The 20,762-nt window shown below is 35.2% G+C and overlaps 3 protein-coding genes and 1 long non-coding RNA gene across 7 annotated transcripts; 3 read left to right on the top strand and 1 right to left on the bottom strand.

The window, feature by feature from the left end:
* Positions 1-1,258: 1,258 nt before the first annotated feature.
* LOC106312458 (AFP homolog 2) lies at positions 1,259-3,653 on the bottom strand. 4 transcript variants are annotated; one of them, XM_013750013.1, is made up of 5 exons: positions 3,494-3,653; positions 3,024-3,071; positions 2,224-2,886; positions 1,963-2,148; positions 1,259-1,899 (listed from the first exon to the last, which is right to left on the bottom strand). In XM_013750013.1, the coding sequence occupies exons 3-5, from the start codon at positions 2,819-2,821 to the stop codon at positions 1,502-1,504; spliced, it is 1,182 nt and encodes a 393-aa protein (XP_013605467.1). In that variant the 5' UTR covers positions 2,822-2,886; positions 3,024-3,071; positions 3,494-3,653; the 3' UTR covers positions 1,259-1,501. The 4 variants fall into 4 exon arrangements, with proteins under 4 accessions (XP_013605467.1, XP_013605475.1, XP_013605459.1 ...); XM_013750021.1 differs by having other exon boundaries at positions 1,259-1,896; positions 3,494-3,652; XM_013750005.1 differs by adding an exon at positions 3,216-3,384 and having other exon boundaries at positions 1,963-2,886; positions 3,494-3,632.
* A 3,122-nt stretch (positions 3,654-6,775) lies between these two features.
* On the top strand, positions 6,776-9,401 carry LOC106296301 (bark storage protein A). Its single transcript, XM_013732408.1, has 5 exons — positions 6,776-7,031; positions 7,386-7,453; positions 7,544-7,699; positions 8,177-8,410; positions 8,889-9,401. The coding sequence occupies exons 1-5, from the start codon at positions 6,806-6,808 to the stop codon at positions 9,246-9,248; spliced, it is 1,044 nt and encodes a 347-aa protein (XP_013587862.1). The 5' UTR covers positions 6,776-6,805; the 3' UTR covers positions 9,249-9,401.
* A 1,930-nt stretch (positions 9,402-11,331) lies between these two features.
* LOC106298042 lies at positions 11,332-12,174 on the top strand. Its single transcript, XR_001261455.1, has 2 exons — positions 11,332-11,579; positions 12,074-12,174. It is a non-coding gene; the product is annotated as an uncharacterized LOC106298042 (long non-coding RNA).
* A 2,323-nt stretch (positions 12,175-14,497) lies between these two features.
* Positions 14,498-20,608, top strand: LOC106308469 (DNA topoisomerase 2). Its single transcript, XM_013745636.1, has 18 exons — positions 14,498-15,235; positions 15,344-15,636; positions 15,726-15,792; positions 15,879-16,149; positions 16,244-16,440; positions 16,517-16,726; positions 16,827-16,940; positions 17,023-17,130; positions 17,217-17,381; positions 17,464-17,805; positions 17,877-18,010; positions 18,107-18,455; positions 18,529-18,715; positions 18,792-18,841; positions 18,932-19,369; positions 19,462-19,627; positions 19,736-19,891; positions 19,979-20,608. The coding sequence occupies exons 1-18, from the start codon at positions 14,669-14,671 to the stop codon at positions 20,401-20,403; spliced, it is 4,239 nt and encodes a 1,412-aa protein (XP_013601090.1). The 5' UTR covers positions 14,498-14,668; the 3' UTR covers positions 20,404-20,608.
* Positions 20,609-20,762: the final 154 nt, after the last annotated feature.

Genomic DNA, 20,762 nt, shown 5'->3' with positions numbered 1-20,762 from the left:
AACATTCTTGTTTTAGTTAACTAATAATAAAAGCCAAATACCCTAAAAAATTCTCGACAATGTTTATTAAAATATTCATATATGAAAGGCCACTAACATATAAGTATAACCAATAAAAATGTTATATTCTTATTAATTATAATTTAAAAAATGATAGTTGTTGAGATAGTAAGGGTCTGACGGGTTCAAACGCAGCGGTTGAGGCTGCGGTTGCGGGAGTTTGCGGATGCGGGTAGCTGCGGTTTCTAACGGTTTTAAGAGATTTGTACGACTGGTTCTGCGGTTAGAAATTGGTGCGTTTGCGGGATACTTATGACTGGTTAACTACTAAATACAGTATCAGTTAATAATAAATTAACAATATTTACATTTTATTTAATTATAAAATATCAAAAATCATAATATTATAATAAATATGAAAATTATATTTAGAAAGTTATAGTTTTAAATTTTTTAAAATTATAGAAAATATTTTTATTTTAAAATTTTATAATAGTAATTAAAATATAATAGATATATTTTAGTATTTTTATAATTCCAATTTTAAATTTTTATTGAATATTTATTTATGTATTTATATGTTTACAAAAAAAATTATCATCGCGCAACCGCCCGCAACTGCAAACGGTAGCTGGAACCAGCTTTTGATTTTAAGAGATTCAGAGCGGTTTGAAGCGATTTGTAACGGTTTGTATGATTGTTTTGAAACGCTGTCAACCGCTAATAACCACAAAAACTGCGTTTGCGGATGATATCGGAAAAACCAGCCATGTCCTAAATGGTGATGAGCTCAAAATAAATATTAAAATGTTTTTTTTTTGCTGCAGTCGCCGGAAGTGTAAGTCAACAACGACCAGTTGCACAGAATTCCGGTAGGGAAAAGAAAAGTCAAATTTTGCGTTTTTCATGATTGAGTGATGATAGGCTTCCATGCATTACTATGTACTCTTACAATTATTGCACAAACCAATTCCCTAATAATAATCTTAGATTTGAAATGAATAAACTAACCTATATGTCGGTTTCACGATTCAAGCATCTGCACAATGATATATTGATATGAAATTTGATATTTAATATAACTAAATCACTTTGCTAGCTAAAATTTAATTTGTTTTTGTAGTTTTTAAGCTGTCTTAAAGAATCTTTTGTTATAGGATATGAGCTTACATATCAATCATTAGGCCCATTTGCTTAATTGGTTGGCTGCTCTAAGATCATGTGCTATTGTGTGTTAATCTAAATCAACAGACTAACAAAAGTAAATTCTCAGAATATTTATTTGAACCCAAAAACAAAGAGAAGAATCTTACAAAACTAAATGGTAATACACAAAAGTGATGAAAGCTGAAATGAGGAACAAAAGAAACAGAGAGATTACAGTAACATAGTGGAAAGCTCCAATAAAACTTTGGCCTTAGAGTATATCTTCCGAAAAGAAACCCCTCTTCTTCCATTTGTTTACAAAGATATAAGACACTTTTGACTTCTCCGGCGACTTTCAGGTATGAGCCGAGGCAGCAGTCATTCCTACAGATGACTCCGGGCTAACATACTCCTCGCTTGCATGCCTGACAAACTCCTCCGGCGACATGTGTGAGCCGTGACAAGCACATACGATTTTGATCTGGTTTGCATTGTACCGGTATGTAACACCCGAGATTGTTCGACCGTGTGGGCCTGAGCCAGTGGTTGAGACCCAGGGCAGGTTAGGACGTGCACCAGATCCTCCAAACTTCACATCTGCTGCCATTCCAGGTTTTATGGCAGAGAAGTCAAAAGAGAAAGCATTACTGATGTTGTTGTTGTTGTTGTTGTCTCCTGGTGGTTGTTCTGATGCATCCTCTGATGAGCCTTCTTCTGCAACAGGCTGTTTTCCCTCACATTTCGCGGTAGCTTCTTGAGAGACAAAAAGAAGTTGTTATCTTTGCAAGTAAAGGACTTTATGACATGTTTGCTTACCCGAGTTTGATGGGACTCTTCCGGCGAATGGAGACTGAGAAAGGGCAACAATGCCGCCTGAACCATCCTTATCCAGCATAGGAAGCTGAACCGGTGAGTATCCGAACATAACAGGGAGATTATTCCCAGCATTAGCAGTAGGCTGTGTTAGACTTGTACCTGCTGCATGTTGTCCAGACTCTTTTGCTGGAAAAGAGTAAGATAAACCAGTGAACGGTTTGGTGTAACTCATGTTGCGGACTGTAGTAAACTCTTCAGCACCTGACCCAACATGGCTGTTCTTCCTTTGACCGGCTAAGTTGTCCACAACGTTTGCATCAGCGGTAGGACGAGCCACCTCCTTAGCGAGGTTGGAGGAAGAACCACCACCACCTACTACAGATTCTGCTACATCTTCGTTTTCAGCTGTTGATCCTTCATCAGTAGCGTTTGAAACATGGGATGCTTTTGTCTTCTTCTCGTGCGGATCAGCTGACAAGTCTTTCTCTTTCTTCTTTTCATCGTTCATCCCAGGGAACCCAAACTTTCTTTTGTTTCCTGCTTCTTGTCGTGTTGTATCATCCTCCACCCACAAAGGTTTCGTGGAAGCTTCAGCGTCAGCTGTAGGAGCTTTGGAGAGGTCATTGAAGAAATTCTGTGGAGGTCGTTGTTGACCAGAATCGCTTCTCTGAGAACCAGAACTCGGCTCAGGTGGTCTCTGAGAAGTTGGATGAAGGAAGTTCTTGAAGTCATCAATCACTTTAGCACTCCTATCTCCTCCTTGTACTATGTGCTTCTCCGAGGAGCTTCCAGCGTTACCCTTAGCTGATCCTCCACAAGAGAGACCCAAGCTGAGCTCTAGCCCATTATCATCATCCATTTTTTGAAGTAACTCCGAACAGCTTAACAGATGTTTAGAATATCCTCAGCAGCCTTGACTGTCATCTGAGAAGCATACCACAAAAAAGACTCATTATCACACAAAAAAAGGCTAAACTTTCTGTAGTCTTTAGATATATCAAATCTATTTGATTAGCGGCAACACATGAGTAACTAAAGCCACAGTCTTTACAAATTGTTACCTTAGGAACGAAACCATTGAAAGAACAGTGCAAGCAAGTAGAACCGCCCTGTAGTAGTAACAAGAAACAAAAGGAGTTATTTTCTACAAGTTTCCCCTTTTGAAGATCTAAACTAAAAAAGGAAACGAAGCAAAAGGAGAAGCTTTTCTCCATCTGTTCACGGAAACAAAACAAAACAAGACACACACTCCCGAAGCAACAAAGATTCATAACAAACACAATATGCAGCAGATCCATCAGATAACGAAAGGGCTTCACTCATCTTTAAATCAAAATAAATCACTCCAGTTCCAAATCATCGAAACATTCGTATCTAGATGAAATCGAGACCCCTATCTACGCAGCAGGAGCGTCAAATCAGCTGAAACCATAGAGATTCCGATCACAAAGAAATCGGGAAATAGATAAACAAAAGCTATTGCTTGAAATTGAAATCGAAATCGAAATCGAAATCGAGGCAGAGAAGTAACCTGAAGCTGGGAAGGAGATGATCAGAGAAGAAAAAACCTAGAACGTAGCTCCTTGCAGCGATTGGGGACTCAGGCTATGACTACTTTCGTTTTTTTTTCTCATGTGAATCTCGTGTGTTCTTTTATTTCCTAAATCGTATTTATTCAATTTGTTTGTTTTTTCACACACTCGATACTCATTAAGCATAAACAATGGCATGTTGTCTTTTTTTTTCACTGATATTTTATAAAAAGACCCAGGCTCAACAGGCATAGCCCAACAACAAGATAAACAAAGGGTCAAAAGGCCCAAACTGTACAAAAACAACTTTCGGCACAATGGCCTGTTGTCTAATGGGAAAATGATCATTTAATTCCCCGAGTATTCGAAATTAACAGATAAATTTCTCAACTATTATGTGTGCAAGATAATTCCTCAAATCTATATTGACTTTACCAAATTAAACTCTTAAAAGTCCACGTTGGACATTTAAGGGGAAAACGTTAAGTTTAATTTCGTGGCTTTCTTGTGATCATCTTGTTCGGCTTTTATGTCTTCTTTTTCCCCAAATCAAGCAACATAAACCCTAAATTGATTCAAAAGACTATTGGAGAGAAGATACACCATAAGTAAAACGTTCTCCCTTCTCTTTCTGAATCCATATATCATGTTGACACAAACTTATTGATGAATCTGAATTCTTTTCTCTAATCTCTGTTGAAAGAAAAGGAGATGTTGTTCTGGAGGTTGCACTACGTCAGAAGATCTACATCAATCCTTCAAAATTAAAACTCCTTGAATGCTTGGGTTTTTCTAAGGACGATATGCAGTGGTTCACAGGGAAGGAAGAGGAGAGCCACATTCACATTGTACCCTTGTGGATGCTTTCAAGTTTCAAACGACTGAAAATTTATCTAACTGATACTGCGATACACAGTTTCAAACGAGATCATTAGAGAAGCTGAATGAGTTTGTGCAACAAGTGTCACCTGAAGTTATTATACCGAATGTTAACTTTGGACATGACTCTGTAACTGCAATGGTGTTTACGCTGGTTACTTAAGTCTATGTTTTAGCATAGGTGATTAAACTCACTGCTGCTCAAGTGCGTAACAAAAGGCTCGTGGGCTACCGACTGAGTAAAGTGAGTCAAAGATCACCAAAAAAGTAGATATTTTCAAATGTTCTAATATAAGGAATATGTAAACAAATGATAATGAATTGCTTTCCTCGCCAAACTCAAACCAACTAGTGTCATGAGGTGTTTTTCTTATATCAATTTTTTTTTTCTGATCTCCAGGAGAACAAATATTGTATTAACTCTATGTACAATTACAGAGATTGACACATTTATCAGGTTTGTAGTCTTCTTAACAAGATAATCTACAATCATTCTTCAAATAAACAAACACATTAGGGTCTGTAGTTGCAGAGATAACATCAATAGTGAAGAACATCAATATATAAAGGTTTGATGATGATCTACTTTATCCACCGTGCAAGGTCGAGATGAAAACGATAACATCTTTCTCTTCAATTGTGGTCTAGAGCTGACCACTTAGCTCTCAATCACAGTCATTCACTAACACAAGAACACCATATCTCTTGCACAAGAATCAATTTTCCATGTTAACAACATTTACTAACCTTCAAATAAAATTGAGCCAATGAAAGAAGAGAATCAGACATACACATCTCCCTTGATGAACATTTCAGGCCTTGCTTTGATCAGATTTGTGCGAACCCACAAAAGCAAATGCTTAATTGTTAACTAATTTAAAAGAAAGCTGTGAGCTTTTAGATAAATTATAAATAGTTGACCAGAAACACATAAAAATGAACTTTTGCATCATCTTCTCCATAGAAAAATCCGTTTCTGAGCAATGTTTTTCGTTCTTCATGCTCAAATAATTTGAATTCTTGCTTTTCTTAGAAGGATTCACGGGAAATCACCTCTACAATCATCCTGAGAATCAATTTAGGGTTTATTGGTTTTCAGATTAGAAGAAACGGGAAGAAGAAAACGTTTAAAAGAAGACTACAAAATTAGACTAACGTTTCCCGTTAATTGTTCGATGTGGATTTTTCAAGAGTTCAATTTTGCAAGGTCAATGCAGATTTGGGGAATTATTTTGCATATGTGATAGTTGGAGAATTTATCTACCAATTTCAGATACTTGGAGAATTAAATGACCATTTTTCCGTTGTCTAATTATAATTTTCTTTCATTTATATTTAAGGCAGTAAATGACATTAAAAATAGTTAAAAATATAAATGTATTTTTTTTAAATATGTCATTTTAATTATTTATGTTAATTATACTCGAAATTATTATTTATATAACTATTAAATTGTAAAGAATAATAAGATGATTTAAAAAAATGGTATGGTAGGGTGATGGATTTTATTAAACAAAACTATTGTAGATGTTAAAAATAAAGTGGATGTTGAATAATTAGGTGGAAGAAAGAGAAGATGATGTGGAGTGTTAAAAAGAGAAAAAAAAAAAGATGTTGAATAAATCAACATTTGACAAAATGTGGGCCCCACTGACGCGTGGATCCCACAAAAATTTTAAAAACCACTTTCCGAAATCACGATCGGTAATTGGGGGGTTTTGGCACTGTTTGCGGATCCCACCGATACATGGCGGTCCGCGATTGGCTTATTTTTAATTTTTTTTTTTTTAAAGAAAAAAAAAAAAAACTTTGGATCGCTTATGCGATAATCATGGTCTTACCTACCAAAACGCCGATGTCATATGGATAATCATCACTTGTCTTTCAATATTAGGGGAAATTTTTCCACCATATGGAAAATAATATTAGGGGAACTTTTCCACAAATCATCTTATACTTTTAAAGGACATTTTCAATAATAGTCTCTCACCATAAAAATATATAAAACAATTGAAAATGAAGAAAAAAGTGTAGGAGACTATTGTTTGAAAAAAATGGTTTTTGAGAAATCCATTGTGCATGTGTCATTCACAGATTTATGTATAAATAGATATTAATGTATTAATTATTTTTAAGAGGCTTATATGGTATCTAAGCATTGCTGATACTTATGATTACAACTCATGCCATTATATTTAATTTGTTGTAAAATAAAGTTAATAATTTAAAGATGAAATCAAAGTAGCAAAGATTAAACCTTGATACTTTAGGGCCACACATAATAGTTGAGCATATATAATGTCCACTTTCTTAACGTGTGTATTAGACTATTCGTCTAGTACATTTGCATGTACGTATAAAAGGTACCTAAGGGGAGATATGAGACTCACGATCGATAAGCATACAATAAAGGGTGAGACAGAGAAGAAATTATGGGATGCTTTTTGATTGGTCTTCTTGTGGTTATTTTGTCGATTGGAAATATTATTGAAGAAGCAAATGGTGAAATATCTCCAAAAATTTTGAGCAACATAAAGATGATGAATAAAAGAGGCCCTTATTTGGGGATTGTAGCTCCAAACAACTTTGAGCTTAATCCTCTTCTCGCTTCTCGAGCCTATGTTCCTTATCCCTCTTTACCCTTCATCGATTTTGCGGGTAACAATGTTTCTATAATCTAACTTTAGGTTCATTGAATCAATTCATAAAGTCAATCTCCTTCTTGTATATGTCATCGATTATATTCCACAAAAGATTATATAATATGTTTTTGAACTGTTTATTAGCATGCGTACGTATAGCTTAAGTTGTTTTTATTACCTTTAGTCAAAACATTTATTTTTTGTTAAATTGTAAATGTCATTAATCATAATGAAGTTTTTCGTCAAAACTTTTAAATAGGGTGTCATTATGTTTTTTCACTATTAATTAAGAGAGCTTTTCGTGTGAATGTCTATATATATATATATATATATATGTCGATATTGATCTGTTTTTTTATAAATTACGCAGGTAGAAGATTTCGATTTGGAAATATATCAAACCAACGGGTGGTGATCGTAATGACGGGATTAGGAATGGTTCGCTCATTTATCAATCTATACATATATAAAATAATATTATTATTTTTTGTATGTAATATTCTTTAAATAATATACATATATGAACAGGTAAATGCAGGAGTAGCAACACAATTACTAGTGAGCCTGTTTAGGCTGAAAGGAGTTTTGCATTATGGAATCGCTGGAAACGCAGATGTTAGCCTTGATATTGGTGACGTCACTATTCCTAAGTTTTGGGCACACTCTGGTCTTTGGAATTGGCAGGTAGAGTTGTATCAAAAAGATAGTTCATTGTTTTTTTGGGATAAAATGTTAAGAAGGATAGCTCATAGTTATTTTGACATGTTGGATCTCATATATCATATATTCACACCTACGTGCTAATCAGAATAAATGTACCTAGCTACATCCAGCTATTTTGTTGGAAAGACTAGAAAATCTATTGGACCAGGTCTCAATATATATTGCCGTGGCCTTTAGTTTATATGGTTTCATAAATATTAAATATTGAAACTTGTGGTCGTGGATGCTAAGAGACGTATATGAAAAGTTTTTACTATAGTTTATCATGGGTTGGATTCTCTGTACGCATTAATTAGTATCATTTGCACATGTTCAGAATCTGTTATCATATATCAATAACAATATTCTACTTTGCAACTATCAATAACGATCTCATATTGATGATGCAATGTTGAGAATATATTACGTATATATTTTACGTGGTATCTAAATATACAGAGGTATGGAGATGGGATTGACGACGAGCTAGCTTTGGAAGCTGGTGGAGACTATACTCGGGACATTGGTTATCTCCAGTTTTCTAAGTACAATAACCAAAGCGACAATTTGCTCAATCGAGTTTGGTACCAACCGGAAGAAATCTTTCCGGTCACCGGAACTCCGGAAGTCCGGGAACACGTCTTTTGGGTTCCCGTTGACAAGTCCTACTTGGATCTTTCACGCCAACTCAAGGTTTGACTAAACTCACATATTTAGATTAGTTTCGTTAATACTCATTAACTGATTTTATAATCAAGTTGCATTCTCGGCAAACATGTACCACACGTTACCTAGATTAGATATCATTGACTACAAATTTAAATTTCAACATTTCATGGACACCCTGTAAAACCATTCACTATCCAACTATATAATTCGGAAAATAAATATATCAATGTCGTCCACTGAACGTTAGTAGTAGTACTACACGAGCATAAATTAATAAATTTGAAAATGTACATATTAGTCATATGAGCATAAATTAATAAATTTGAAAATGTACATATTAGTCATTAAATGTACATATGTTCTTTTTCTCTTGGTCAAAGATTTGTCAAATTTACATCAATATAAAAATGACGTAAGCTCGACTATTATATACCAATTCATTGTATGAAATTATTTTGTCTACGTTACGTGAACTGAAATGATATATTCAAACAAACAACAGGGCATGAGACTACCACAATGCGTGAATACCACGTGTCTCCCTCGACCACCGAAGGTAACCATCGTTGACCGTGGGGTGAGTGCAAGTGTCTTCGTCGACAACGCCGCTTACCGGACTTTCCTACGCTCCAAATTCAACGCCACCGCGATCGACATGGAAAGCGCCGCCGTTGCTCTAATCTGCCACCAGCAAGCCCTCCCTTTCGTCGTTATCCGTGCCCTATCCGATCTCGCCGGGGGCGGCTCCGACGTTTCCAACGAGGCTGACTTGTTTGGCAGCTTAGCCGCGCAAAACTCCGTCGATGTGCTTGTGAAGTTCGTTGGTTTGTTACCTACACACAAAAGCAAGACTCATTCATAATAATAAGTGTAAAAACAAGATGTATGATGTAATATTAACATTTCCACCAACAAAAAAGATGTATGATGTATCTGTCTTTTTCAATAATAATAGCTATGTTTGTACTCCAAAATAAAACTGTGTTTTGCTCATTTGCTAAAACACATTCATACACTTTTATTTTATTTATTTTGAGTTGTTTAGAATGAGTTTTGATTGCATAATAAGATTGTTTCGTATATTTACAAGGCGTTAAAAAAAATCAAAAACAAAACTGAATACTGCATGCATTGGCCATATACTGAAATAAGTTTTATCGAGAAGTCTATAAAATTTGTATAAAATAAAATAATATGTAATATTATAACAAAATATATAAACTATATGAATTAAAGAGGGCTATCCTAGAAAATTCTCTAAAATAGTCATTTTTAATTTTTTGTCACAAAAATATTCCTAAAAAAATGACCAAAACAGCTTACTTTTTATTTTGAAATTTTTAACATTTATTTTTTATTTTTTTAAATTTGAAATTCTATCCCAAAAACTCAATCAATGAACTTTAATAAAATTTATTTTAGTCATTTTCTTCTTTGAATGTTATTTTTGTGAAAATAAACTAAAAAGACTATCCTAGGAAATTTCTCTTATTTTATTTTAAAATTTAGTTTTTTAAAGTCTAAAATCAATAGAGCAATTCTCTCAAATAGACTTTTTTAAGTTTTTGTCACAAAAAGCATTCAAAAAAGAAAATGACCAAAATAACTCTTTTTTATTTTTAAAAATTTGAAACATATCCCCAAAACGTTACCCCTTAACTCTAAACTCTAAGTCCAGAATAGTTAACCCTACGGTAAAATACATTTTTATCTTTTAATAAAATTTATTTTGGTCATTTTCTTCATTAAATGATATTTTTGTGACAAAAACTTTAAAAAAACTATCATAGAGAATTTCTGGAATCTCAATAAGTAGTATAAAGAGAATTAGGTGGCATATACCTGCCAAAATCTTGAATTAAGTGTTTGAATGGAAGAGTGAGACAAAGACAGTTCATCCACTTGGACAAGAGAACTGATTTTATATCGCCATTCATGTTTTTTTTAGTTGTAAAAATAATACGCAGAATAACTGCTTTTTTTTGTCCTTTTCTGCATAAAAGCAGGATATCTACAGGCAGTTTGACCAATCCCATTTTTGATGATGTTCAGTTGTTCTACTTTTCATTTAACCAATAGATAATTTTCTCTAAAATTAATTAATTCTAAAAATATTTTAGAAGAGGCTCCATGTTGGTTATGTTAACTAATCATACACTTTATTTAAAAAATTCTATATTTATAGTTAAATAAATTCGTAATTTAAAAAAATACTCTCGTTTATCTGATTTAGGTATAATTGATTTCTTTAACTTCTAATTTAATATATATATGAATATAAATTAGCAAAGAGGGTTTTTCTAGAAAATTGATTATGTGGGTTAGTTAAATATCTATTATTATATTTACAAGATGTGTTTAATTATAATGTCTATTATGCAAAATATAGTAATATAATTTAAATGTGTAGGTTAGTTAAAATTATTTTATTTATATATTGATTTCAAAACTGTGGTAACATGGTTTCAGTGCAAGATTTATTGTTGTGTATATATTATATTTCTATATTTATGTATTTTGATATATTTTATTATAATTTTATGTATTTAAACAATAATTTGTTTTATTTGAACTATTTTTATCATTCAAAATTATAATAGTTATTTGATTTACCTGCGTGATCCGCTTGATCAGCATCTCTCCTGCATGATCCGCTTGATCTGCATCTCTCCTGCATGATCCGTTTGATCTGCATTTTTCCTGCATGATCAGTTTGATATGCATTTCTCCTGCATGATCCGCTTGATTTGCATCTCTCCTGCATGATCCGTTTGATCTGTACTTCTTCGGCTTGATTTGCATGATCCGTTTGATCTGCGCTGTTTGAACTGATTTTAACATTCGGAATCTAATTAACTACCCGTTCCCTATTCATAATACTATTGATTTTTCAATAACCCAACACTGCCCCTACCAACCTATACATCTATGTTATCTTAGCTAAGATACGTTATCTCATCAAAATCCATAGCCTTTCTCTCTCTCTTTCTTCTCATTTCTTTTCTCAGAAGTTTTCCTTTCACCTGTTTGCTTTTTTTCCTCACTTTTTTTTGTGATTTTGGAAATACACATCTTGTGTATCTCATGAATCGAGATCATGGAGAATATTCCCTCCAACTGTAATCATTTTGAGGATCCGAAAATCACATTTAGGCCCCATAGCTTTATGCAAGAATATCAAGAACTTCATATGGTACCAACTCTTTTTTTCTTTGATTTTTCAATATATGAGTTTGATCTATTTGTCTTTGAATCTAAAAAAGCAATTTTATCTAAAGAACTTGCTCTAGATTATGTTGTTCTCACCTGACCACAACCTGAAAACATGGAAGAATGATTTACTTTTTGTTTTAACAAAAAAATTGATTTTTGATTTTTTAAGCCTTAATTTGGGTGTAGAACTGACATATCTGCTTCTGATGTTAGTATTTTTTGTATCGTTTACTAATATTTTAGCAATTATTTGATTTAGCAGATAATCTAGTAACTTACTAGAGAATGTCACCTACTATGGACAGTGATAATTTTTAAATTAGAGCCTAACATATATTAATTTAATGAGGTTAGCTGGTACATAGTTTGTTAGATGGTACATACGATCTCTAACTTCGACAAGAAATACATATTAGTTTCAACTAACATAATGTGTTACCGTTAACTCTCAATGTTATACATTGTGTTTTGCAGTCACAACGACAAGCCTATGTTGTTAGACATCGTTTGATTCCTCGCGCATCTCTTGAACCAGCAAGTCAAAGAGATTGACTCAAATGATGATTGAGGAGAAACAAAAGAAAACAAAAAGTTAAAGAGAAGAAGGAAAGAGACAACATTGCTGATCAAGCCGATGTTGAATTATCTTATGCACCCAACCCTAACTAGATGGATAACCTTGTTGGTAGCCTTGTGAATCACAAAATTGATAAATCGCTAACCATTTGAGTAGTGTGACATTAATCTTTGTTAAATGATTACTTTAATTTGTAATGTAACTGTATCATCTTAGATGCTAACTTGTTTTATAGCAATTGTGACAAATGATATATTTTATGGTTAACATTTTGTGGTGTCTAGTAAGCGTTATATTAGTCGCGAAGATATGTATTAGCGATTATGTTTTATAAGTGAATCACATGTATAGGGGATAAAAAATAAGCAATGCGTCTAATATATAACTTAACATATAATAACATGAATATATGACTAACTCTATAATGTTAGATGATATATATAATGTTACCGAGTAATGTTTGATAACATATAGAATGTTACTGGTACTATTCAATGATACTTACATCAAGAAACATTACAAATATTTAACCACTAAATTAAGATCTGCGCCTTGCGCGGAATAAACATTATATATATAAATAATTTTATGTATTATATGTTATTACGTATTATGAAGTAGTAAATATATGTTGAATAACTAAAAATCAGTAACTATTACATATATAATTAAATTGGTGCGAACGTAAAAATCAATTTTATTAATCCAAATAATTTTTTTTAAAATTTGATAGGATATGTAATTAAATTTAAATGATATTAACATACATAATATATTTTTAATATTAATGTCTATTAAATGATGTTTTCTACTCATATGTTTTTTTGATCATGTGTATCTTTAATAGCAAAAACTTTAAATTACCGATAACAAAATTTTTATTGTGAGATTAATAATTTTAGTAATTTATAATTTAAAAAAAATTATCAATGTTAGTTCAAAACTTTTATCAAAAAAATTTATTCAAAGTAAATTTTAAAATTAAAATATTTATTTATTCAATATGGTTTATAGTTTAATTTAAAATGATATATATACACATATATATTTTAAATATTAATGATTAATTAAATTAGACTTTTATTTATATGATTTTTTAATCATTTGTATTTTGTCATAACAAAAATTTTAAACCATGGATCACAAAAATTTGAATGTGAGACTTTTAACAGTTTTAGTAATTTATAGTCGTTTTTTAAAATTCAAAATATAACATATACAGAAAAATTTAAATTTTTATAATATATTTATTGTGATTTTTTTAAATTATTTTAATAGTTTAAAATTAAACAAATTTGATAGAAGATACAATATTTTTTTTATCAAATCTTTATTATTCAAAATTATTAATTGTCATATATCTTTTAGCCACATTAGACAATTCCGTAATCTTTATTTAAAGAAATAATAAATGACATTAATAATGAATTTATAGTTAGTTTAATAAAAAGCTTATTATATAATTAGATGGACCAACATATTTTTCTAATAATTTTAAGAATCATCCTAGTGATTCACAAATAATATACAGGGGATTTGTCGTTTCCCTAAAATTTGATCCATATACCTATACACACTCCAAAAACCATGATTCATTTATTCAGAGCAGTATATGATAAGTTTGATATTTGATTATTGTTTCTTGTTAATTTGTTATCTTCCCTTTGATTTGACTTAACCCCTGCTATTTTTACATCGGTAATATCTTTAACAAAAAAAAAAAAAATGTGGCTATAATTTCCCATGTGCAGACCTATAATATACGGTCACCTAGCATATCCTATAAAATCTATGGAAAACATTATTTTAATCCTTTCAATGCAACGTATGCACTGACAAAAGCGTAAACTCGTCCGTTTGAACACAATTAGCTACAACGATTTTTATTTTTTACTGTTTAGGGTATTTACCTAATTTTGACCCATTTCATATATATCCAGCCAATTTTCTCTAGTATAAATATAAGTTAATATAACACATATTAAGCTAATATATGACTCATAATAAGGCCATATATGACACATATTAGCTTTGTTTCACAATATGGGCTAAACTGAGTCATGGTTGTATTCTGAAAACAATGGGCTTTAATTGGGCCCTATTAATAATTATCATAAAATATCTTTTTACCTTTTTCTTTTTCTTTTTTGGTTCTTTCATCTCGAAATCTTCTGCAGCCGTCAGATTTCATCGTACGATGTTGAATCCTTTTTGAAAAACCCTAATTATCCCGCTCCTATCGCAAAATTCAAATTTCGAATTCTGATCTGCCCAACCGTTGTCTCTCTCTCTCTCTTTCATCTAATATTTATTTATCATCTCACACTCTCCTATATTTCCATCGGTCGTCTTCTCACTTCACTCTCTGCTCTCCAGAAAAAAACCCTAACTCTGAGCCCAATCTCGTAAGACTTCTTCAATCCTCACTCGATTCCTCCAGATCTACACAGTTTCCCTCTCAGAAACTCGCGATCCCCCCCTCACCCCACCCCATGGCTACCAAACTCCCCCTGCAATCCAGCAACAACGTCAATGTCGCGAAGGCGAAGGCGGCTTCTCGCGGCGGGAAGACGATCGAGGAGATGTACCAGAAGAAATCTCAGCTCGAGCACATCTTGCTCCGTCCCGATACCTACATCGGATCCATCGAGAAGCACACGCAGACTCTCTGGGTGTACGAGAACGAGGAGATGGTCAATCGCCCCGTCACCTACGTCCCGGGCCTGTACAAGATCTTCGACGAGATTCTGGTGAACGCGGCTGACAACAAGCAGCGAGATCCGAAGATGGATTCCGTCAAAGTGGTGATCGACGTCGAGCGGAATCTGATCAGCGTCTGTAACAGTGGTGATGGAGTCCCCGTCGAGATCCATCAGGAGGAAGGCGTGTATGTTCCCGAGATGATCTTTGGTCATCTGTTGACTAGCAGTAACTACAACGATAACGAGAAGAAGACTACTGGTGGGAGAAACGGTTACGGAGCGAAGCTTACGAACATCTTCTCCACGGAGTTCACGATCGAAACAGCCGATGGCAAAAGGCAGAAGCAGTACAAGCAGGTACGATTCTGATTCATTTGCATATGTGATTTGACATTGCTTGATTTAGGTTTATGATTCTGTGATCGATTGATACATTTTAGATTAACATTTTGTGGTGATGTGTAGGTGTTTGAGAACAACATGGGGAAGAAGTCTGAACCGGTTATAACCAAGTGCAACAAGAGCGATAACTGGACCAAAGTCTCGTTCAAACCCGACTTGGGGAAGTTCGGGATGACTCATTTAGAAGACGATGTGGTTGCTTTGATGAGTAAAAGGGTCTTTGATATTGCTGGGTGTTTGGGAAAGACTGTGAAGGTGGAGCTGAATGGTAAACGGATTCCAATCAAATCGTTCACTGATTATGTTGATCTGTACCTGACTGCAGCCAACAAGTCAACGACTGAGCCTCTCCCAAGGTTTGTGTTCTTTCTTTGTACTATGCAAGTGATTGGGAGATTGTGTCTCGGAATTGAATTTTGTCATTTGGTTTTTGTGTTGTCATTAGGATGGTCGAGAAAGTTAATGACAGATGGGAGGTTTGTGTGAGCATTAGTGAAGGACAGTTTCAACAGGTATGGATTTGGCTGGATACTACCCTCACTCTCATCTCGCGAAGACTGAGTAGAAGTTTTAACAATGTTTTCTTGTGTTCTTTCAGGTCAGTTTTGTGAACTCTATTGCTACGATCAAGGGTGGGACGCATGTGGACTATGTGACCAGTCAGATCACGAACTACATTGTTGGTATTGTGAACAAGAAGAACAAAACCGCTAACGTCAAGGCTCACAATGTTAAGAACCATCTGTGGGTATTTGTCAACTCCTTGATTGACAATCCTGCTTTTGATTCGCAAACCAAAGAAACATTGACCCTTCGTCAGAGCAGTTTCGGGTCTAAATGCGAGCTTTCAGAAGATATTTTGAAGAAAGGTTTGTTGTGCTTCTTTTTTTCTTGTTGGGTCACTAATGTATTCGGTTTCTTGAAGAGTGCTTAAAATTTGCTTCTGTTTCATTTTATGTCCAGTGGCTAAATCTGGAGTAGTGGAAAATCTGCTTTCATGGGCAACTTTTAAGCAGAGTAAAGATCTTAAGAAAAGCGATGGAACTAAGACTGACAGGGTTCAGGTTGAGAAGTTGGAGGACGCTAACAAAGCTGGGGGAAAGGAATCCCAACGCTGTACGTTGATTCTGACCGAAGGAGACTCAGCTAAGGCTTTAGCGGTAAGTGGTTTTTGATCTCTTGTCAGCTACTTATATTGTTTTACCCCAACAGACACCTAACACTCATTATGTTTAGATGGCGGGGATGGCTGTTGTGGGACGTGACTATTACGGAGTGTTCCCTCTCCGAGGAAAGTTGTTGAATGTCAGGGAAGCCACCACCACTCAGATCACTAACAATAAGGAAATTGAGAATATCAAGAAGATCCTTGGACTTAAGCAAAATATGGTGTATGAAAACGTTAACTCACTGAGATATGGGCATATGATGATCATGACAGATCAGGTATTCTTATCTGTCTCTGCATTCAGCGCATATGCTACATATATGTGTGCGTCTCTTTATATGCTCATTTAACGAACTTTTCTCTGTCCACCTTGTTCAGGATCACGATGGTTCCCATATAAAGGGTCTCTTAATCAACTTCATCCACTCTTTTTGGCCAACATTACTGAAGGTTCCATCGTTCCTAGTTGAGTTTATCACCCCCATTGTGAAGGTAAATATAAATTCTTCCTTGTATAATATCTTAGTGCTTGGGAATGAATTTTAACAACTGCAAATTAATACATTGTACTCAGGCAACGCGCAAGAATGAAGTTCTGTCATTTTACTCCATGCCTGAGTATGAAAGCTGGAAAGAAAATCTGAGTGGTAATGCAACCGGTTGGACTATTAAATACTACAAGGTTTGCGTTCTGTTATAACTATTAAGTTAGTACTCTTGTAAACGTCTCATGTTCTTTGTTTATGAACTGTCACTGTGTTTTTCTAGGGGTTGGGAACAAGTACGTCTAAGGAGGGCAAAGAGTACTTTGGAAACCTTGATGTTCACCAAAAGGATTTTGTTTGGGAGGATGAACAAGATGGAGAAGCGATTGAACTTGCATTTAGTAAAAAAAAAATTGAAGCTCGAAAGAACTGGCTTTCACATTTTGAGGTATGCAGGACAATTAAGTACCTTAAATATTTGTTCTTTGCTCATTATTTCTGCATGTTCTGATGTCGGTTTATTTTTTCAGCCTGGCACTCATCTTGATCAGAAGCAACAGAAAATTTCCTTCAGTGATTTCGTAAACAAAGAACTTATCTTATTCTCCATGGCGGATCTTCAAAGGTCAATTCCTTCCATGGTGGATGGGCTCAAACCAGGCCAGAGAAAGATACTTTTTTGTTCGTTTAAAAGGAATTTCACAAAGGAGGCCAAGGTTGCCCAGTTCTCTGGTTATGTATCTGAGCACTCGGCATATCATCACGGCGAGCAGAGTCTTGCCAGTACGATCATTGGCATGGCGCAGGATTATGTTGGCAGCAACAACATAAACCTGCTTCAACCAATTGGTCAATATGGCACACGGAACATGGTAAGTATAGACATTGAAACTGTTCTTTTTATCTCGATGTCCATACTCATCTTGTACATTGATTGTGGTAGGGTGGAAAAGATGCAGCAAGCCCAAGATACATTTTCACTAAGCTCTCTTCAGCAACAAGGGTGTTGTTTCCCAAGGATGATGATGTCCTCCTTAATTACTTGAATGAAGATGGGCAGAAGATAGAGCCAACTTGGTAATTCGTTGGGATGACAAAGTCCTCCTTACTCTCTTCAGTACACACGTTTTTTTTTTTTTGCAGAGACTAACTTGATATGTTATTCCTTGTTAGGTACATGCCCATCATTCCAACTGTGCTTGTCAATGGTTGTGAAGGAATTGGAACCGGGTGGAGTACATTCATACCTAACTACAACCCAAGAGATATTGTTGCCAACATAAGGCGGCTACTTAATGGTGAAAGTATGGTGGCTATGGATCCTTGGTATAGGAATTTTAAAGGAACAATTGAGAAAACTGCGTCCAAGGAAGGCGGGTCTACCTACACTATCACTGGTGTATATGAGGAGATTGGCGAAACAACTATCCGTGTTACGGAGCTACCAATCAGAAGGTGGAGCGAAGATTATAAGCAGTTCCTGGAGGCTTTGAAGACAAATAATAACACCCCCTATTTTCAGGTAAAAGCCTAAGATCAGAAAACGATCATATTCTTAGATGCTTGTTATTTACTCATTCTTCTTATTTCTGCAGAGCGTTAAGGCGTACAATGATGATAGGTCTGTGGATTTTGAGCTTCATCTTAGCGAGGAGAACATGATGATGGCTCGGCAAGAGGGCATTTTGAAGATGCTCAAACTTACCACGACAATCGCTACAACAAATATGCATCTATTTGATGAAAACAATTTGATTAAGAAATACGCGACTCCAGAACAAAGTAAGAATCAGATCCAAATTGTTCAGTCTGTTTTTGGTCTTCATAAGAGACACTAACGTTTAATACAACCTTGCAGTCCTTGAAGAGTTCTTCCAACTCAGGCTCCAATATTATGAGAAGAGAAAGGTTTGTACATCTTATAATTCGATCAGTCTTTAAAGGTTTTCAGCAATTGAGGTAGTGGCTTAACACGTTAACTGTCTGTTATGTATGCAGAGAGTTATCCTGGAGAATCTGGAACTTGAGCTCTTGAAACTAGAGAACAAAGTGAAGTTTATTCATGGAGTTGTCAGTGGAGAAATCATAGTGAACAACAGGAAGAAGTCTGATCTTGTCCAGGAGTTGAGACAGAAAGGGTTCACACCATTCCCCAAGAAGGCCAAGCCTGTTGAAGCCGCGGTTGCTGGAGCAACGGATTCAGCTGAAGAAGAATCTGAAGAAACCTTGGCCGTTCCTGGTTCACGCTCAACGTTTATATCTGGTTCAGAGTATGACTACCTGTTGTCACTAGCTATAGCTACGTTGACTCTAGAGAAAGTGCAGGAGTTATGTGGGGAGAGAGATAAAATGGAGAAAGCAGTCGAAGAGATGAAGAAGGCCACACCAAGATCTCTCTGGTTCAGAGACCTAGAGTCTCTTGATGCAGAACTTGATGTAAGCATTCACAACCCTAAACCCTGTATATTTGCTTTTACAAAATTGCCACTTAGTCGTTTATGCAATATTTTATTCCATTTTTTTTTCAGAAACTTGATCAGAAAGATGTTGAAGCCGAAAAAGAGATAGAGAAAGCACAACAGAAGCTCAGGAACAAGGCTGGAGTACCACTAAAGGGTGGTAAAACAGCAGCGCCAAGGAAACAGGCACCAAAGAAAACAACAAAGGCGGCTTCCAGTTCTGCAATGGAGATAGGTATGTCCTGTACTAAAACTCAGTGAATCATCATAGTATTTGGAAACATTTTCTTGTATGGATCTGATTGACGTATATATTTGGAAACCTTTTTATTGATTGGTGAAGGTGACAGCGTAGTGGAAGTGGCCAAGCCGAAAGGTAGACAAGGAGCCAAAAAGAAGGCGCCTGCTGCCGATGTAAAGGCTGATGATGATGAGATGATGGATCTAGCACAAAGGCTTGCTCAATACAATTTCGGCTCCACCTCTGAGAATCCAAGCAGTAAGTTCATAATAACATTTTTGAGAAACAGACCACAATTGAATGATCATGAAGTTAAATACGTTTTTTATGCTGGTTTATCAACAGAAGCGGCAATCTCTTTGGATGACGATGAAGACGACGTGGTGGTTGAGGTTGCTGCACCAGCAAAAGGAGGAAGGAAACCAGCGGCTGCGAGTAAAGCCGTGAAACCACCGGCAGCTCCGAGGAAGCGTGGACCAGCGGCGAGCAAGAAGCAGCCAGCTGCGGAGGTTGTTACTGTGTCACCGGAGAAGAAAGTGAGGAAGATGAGATCTTCCCCGTTCAACAAGAAGAGTAGTTCGGTGTTGGGGAGGTTGGCTAACAAGGAAGGAGAGGAGGAGAGTACCGAGACTGTGGCGGTTGGAACCTCATCGAGGCCAAAAAGAGCTAACAGGAAGCAGATGAAGTATGTGCTGAGTGATTCAGAGAGTGAGTCTGGGAATGATTCTGAGTTTGATGATATTGAAGACGTCGAGGATGATGATGAGTAGAGTGAAGAGGAAACCAACTCGGTTCTTTTGCTATTTTCCAAAACTTGTTTGCAAATGCTATAACTTTAGTTTCTCGTGTATGCTTTTAGACTTGTGTTGACAATGCCGTAGCTCGTGTTGTGCTTTCTCTAAACTATTGTCAAAAATTGTGTTCACCATTGGAGTTGCTTGTCCCGAACGAAATGGAAAAACAAAATATTGGTTATGTGTTAACCGCTGCTATCACCAAAGATTGCAAAGCATAATGACCATTAACTATATTTTGAGAACTTCATCATCCTATGCATCAAATTTAACTATAGTAGATTATGAAGAAAAACATAATCAAGCAACATGTAAATGAATGGGCTTGTTGTTTT

This window comes from Brassica oleracea, chromosome C1 (assembly GCF_000695525.1).
Source record: "Brassica oleracea var. oleracea cultivar TO1000 chromosome C1, BOL, whole genome shotgun sequence".
Taxonomy (NCBI): domain Eukaryota; kingdom Viridiplantae; phylum Streptophyta; class Magnoliopsida; order Brassicales; family Brassicaceae; genus Brassica; species Brassica oleracea.
Note: the sequence above shows the minus strand (reverse complement) of the source record. Positions and strands in the feature narration are given on the sequence as shown.

Coding starts and splice junctions, on each gene's coding strand:
- LOC106312458 (XM_013749997.1), bottom strand. CDS start 2,821: ATGGATGATGATAATGGGCTAGAGCTCAGCTTGGGTCTCTCTTGTGGA. Junction 1,900..1,962: donor AAGAGTCCCATCAAACTCGG/GTAAGCAAACAT, acceptor TTGTCTCTCAAG/AAGCTACCGCGAAATGTGAG.
- LOC106308469 (XM_013745636.1), top strand. CDS start 14,669: ATGGCTACCAAACTCCCCCTGCAATCCAGCAACAACGTCAATGTCGCG. Junction 17,131..17,216: donor GGACTATTAAATACTACAAG/GTTTGCGTTCTG, acceptor GTGTTTTTCTAG/GGGTTGGGAACAAGTACGTC. Junction 18,456..18,528: donor ATAACACCCCCTATTTTCAG/GTAAAAGCCTAA, acceptor TTATTTCTGCAG/AGCGTTAAGGCGTACAATGA.
- LOC106296301 (XM_013732408.1), top strand. CDS start 6,806: ATGGGATGCTTTTTGATTGGTCTTCTTGTGGTTATTTTGTCGATTGGA. Junction 7,032..7,385: donor ACCCTTCATCGATTTTGCGG/GTAACAATGTTT, acceptor TAAATTACGCAG/GTAGAAGATTTCGATTTGGA. Junction 7,454..7,543: donor TAATGACGGGATTAGGAATG/GTTCGCTCATTT, acceptor ATATATGAACAG/GTAAATGCAGGAGTAGCAAC.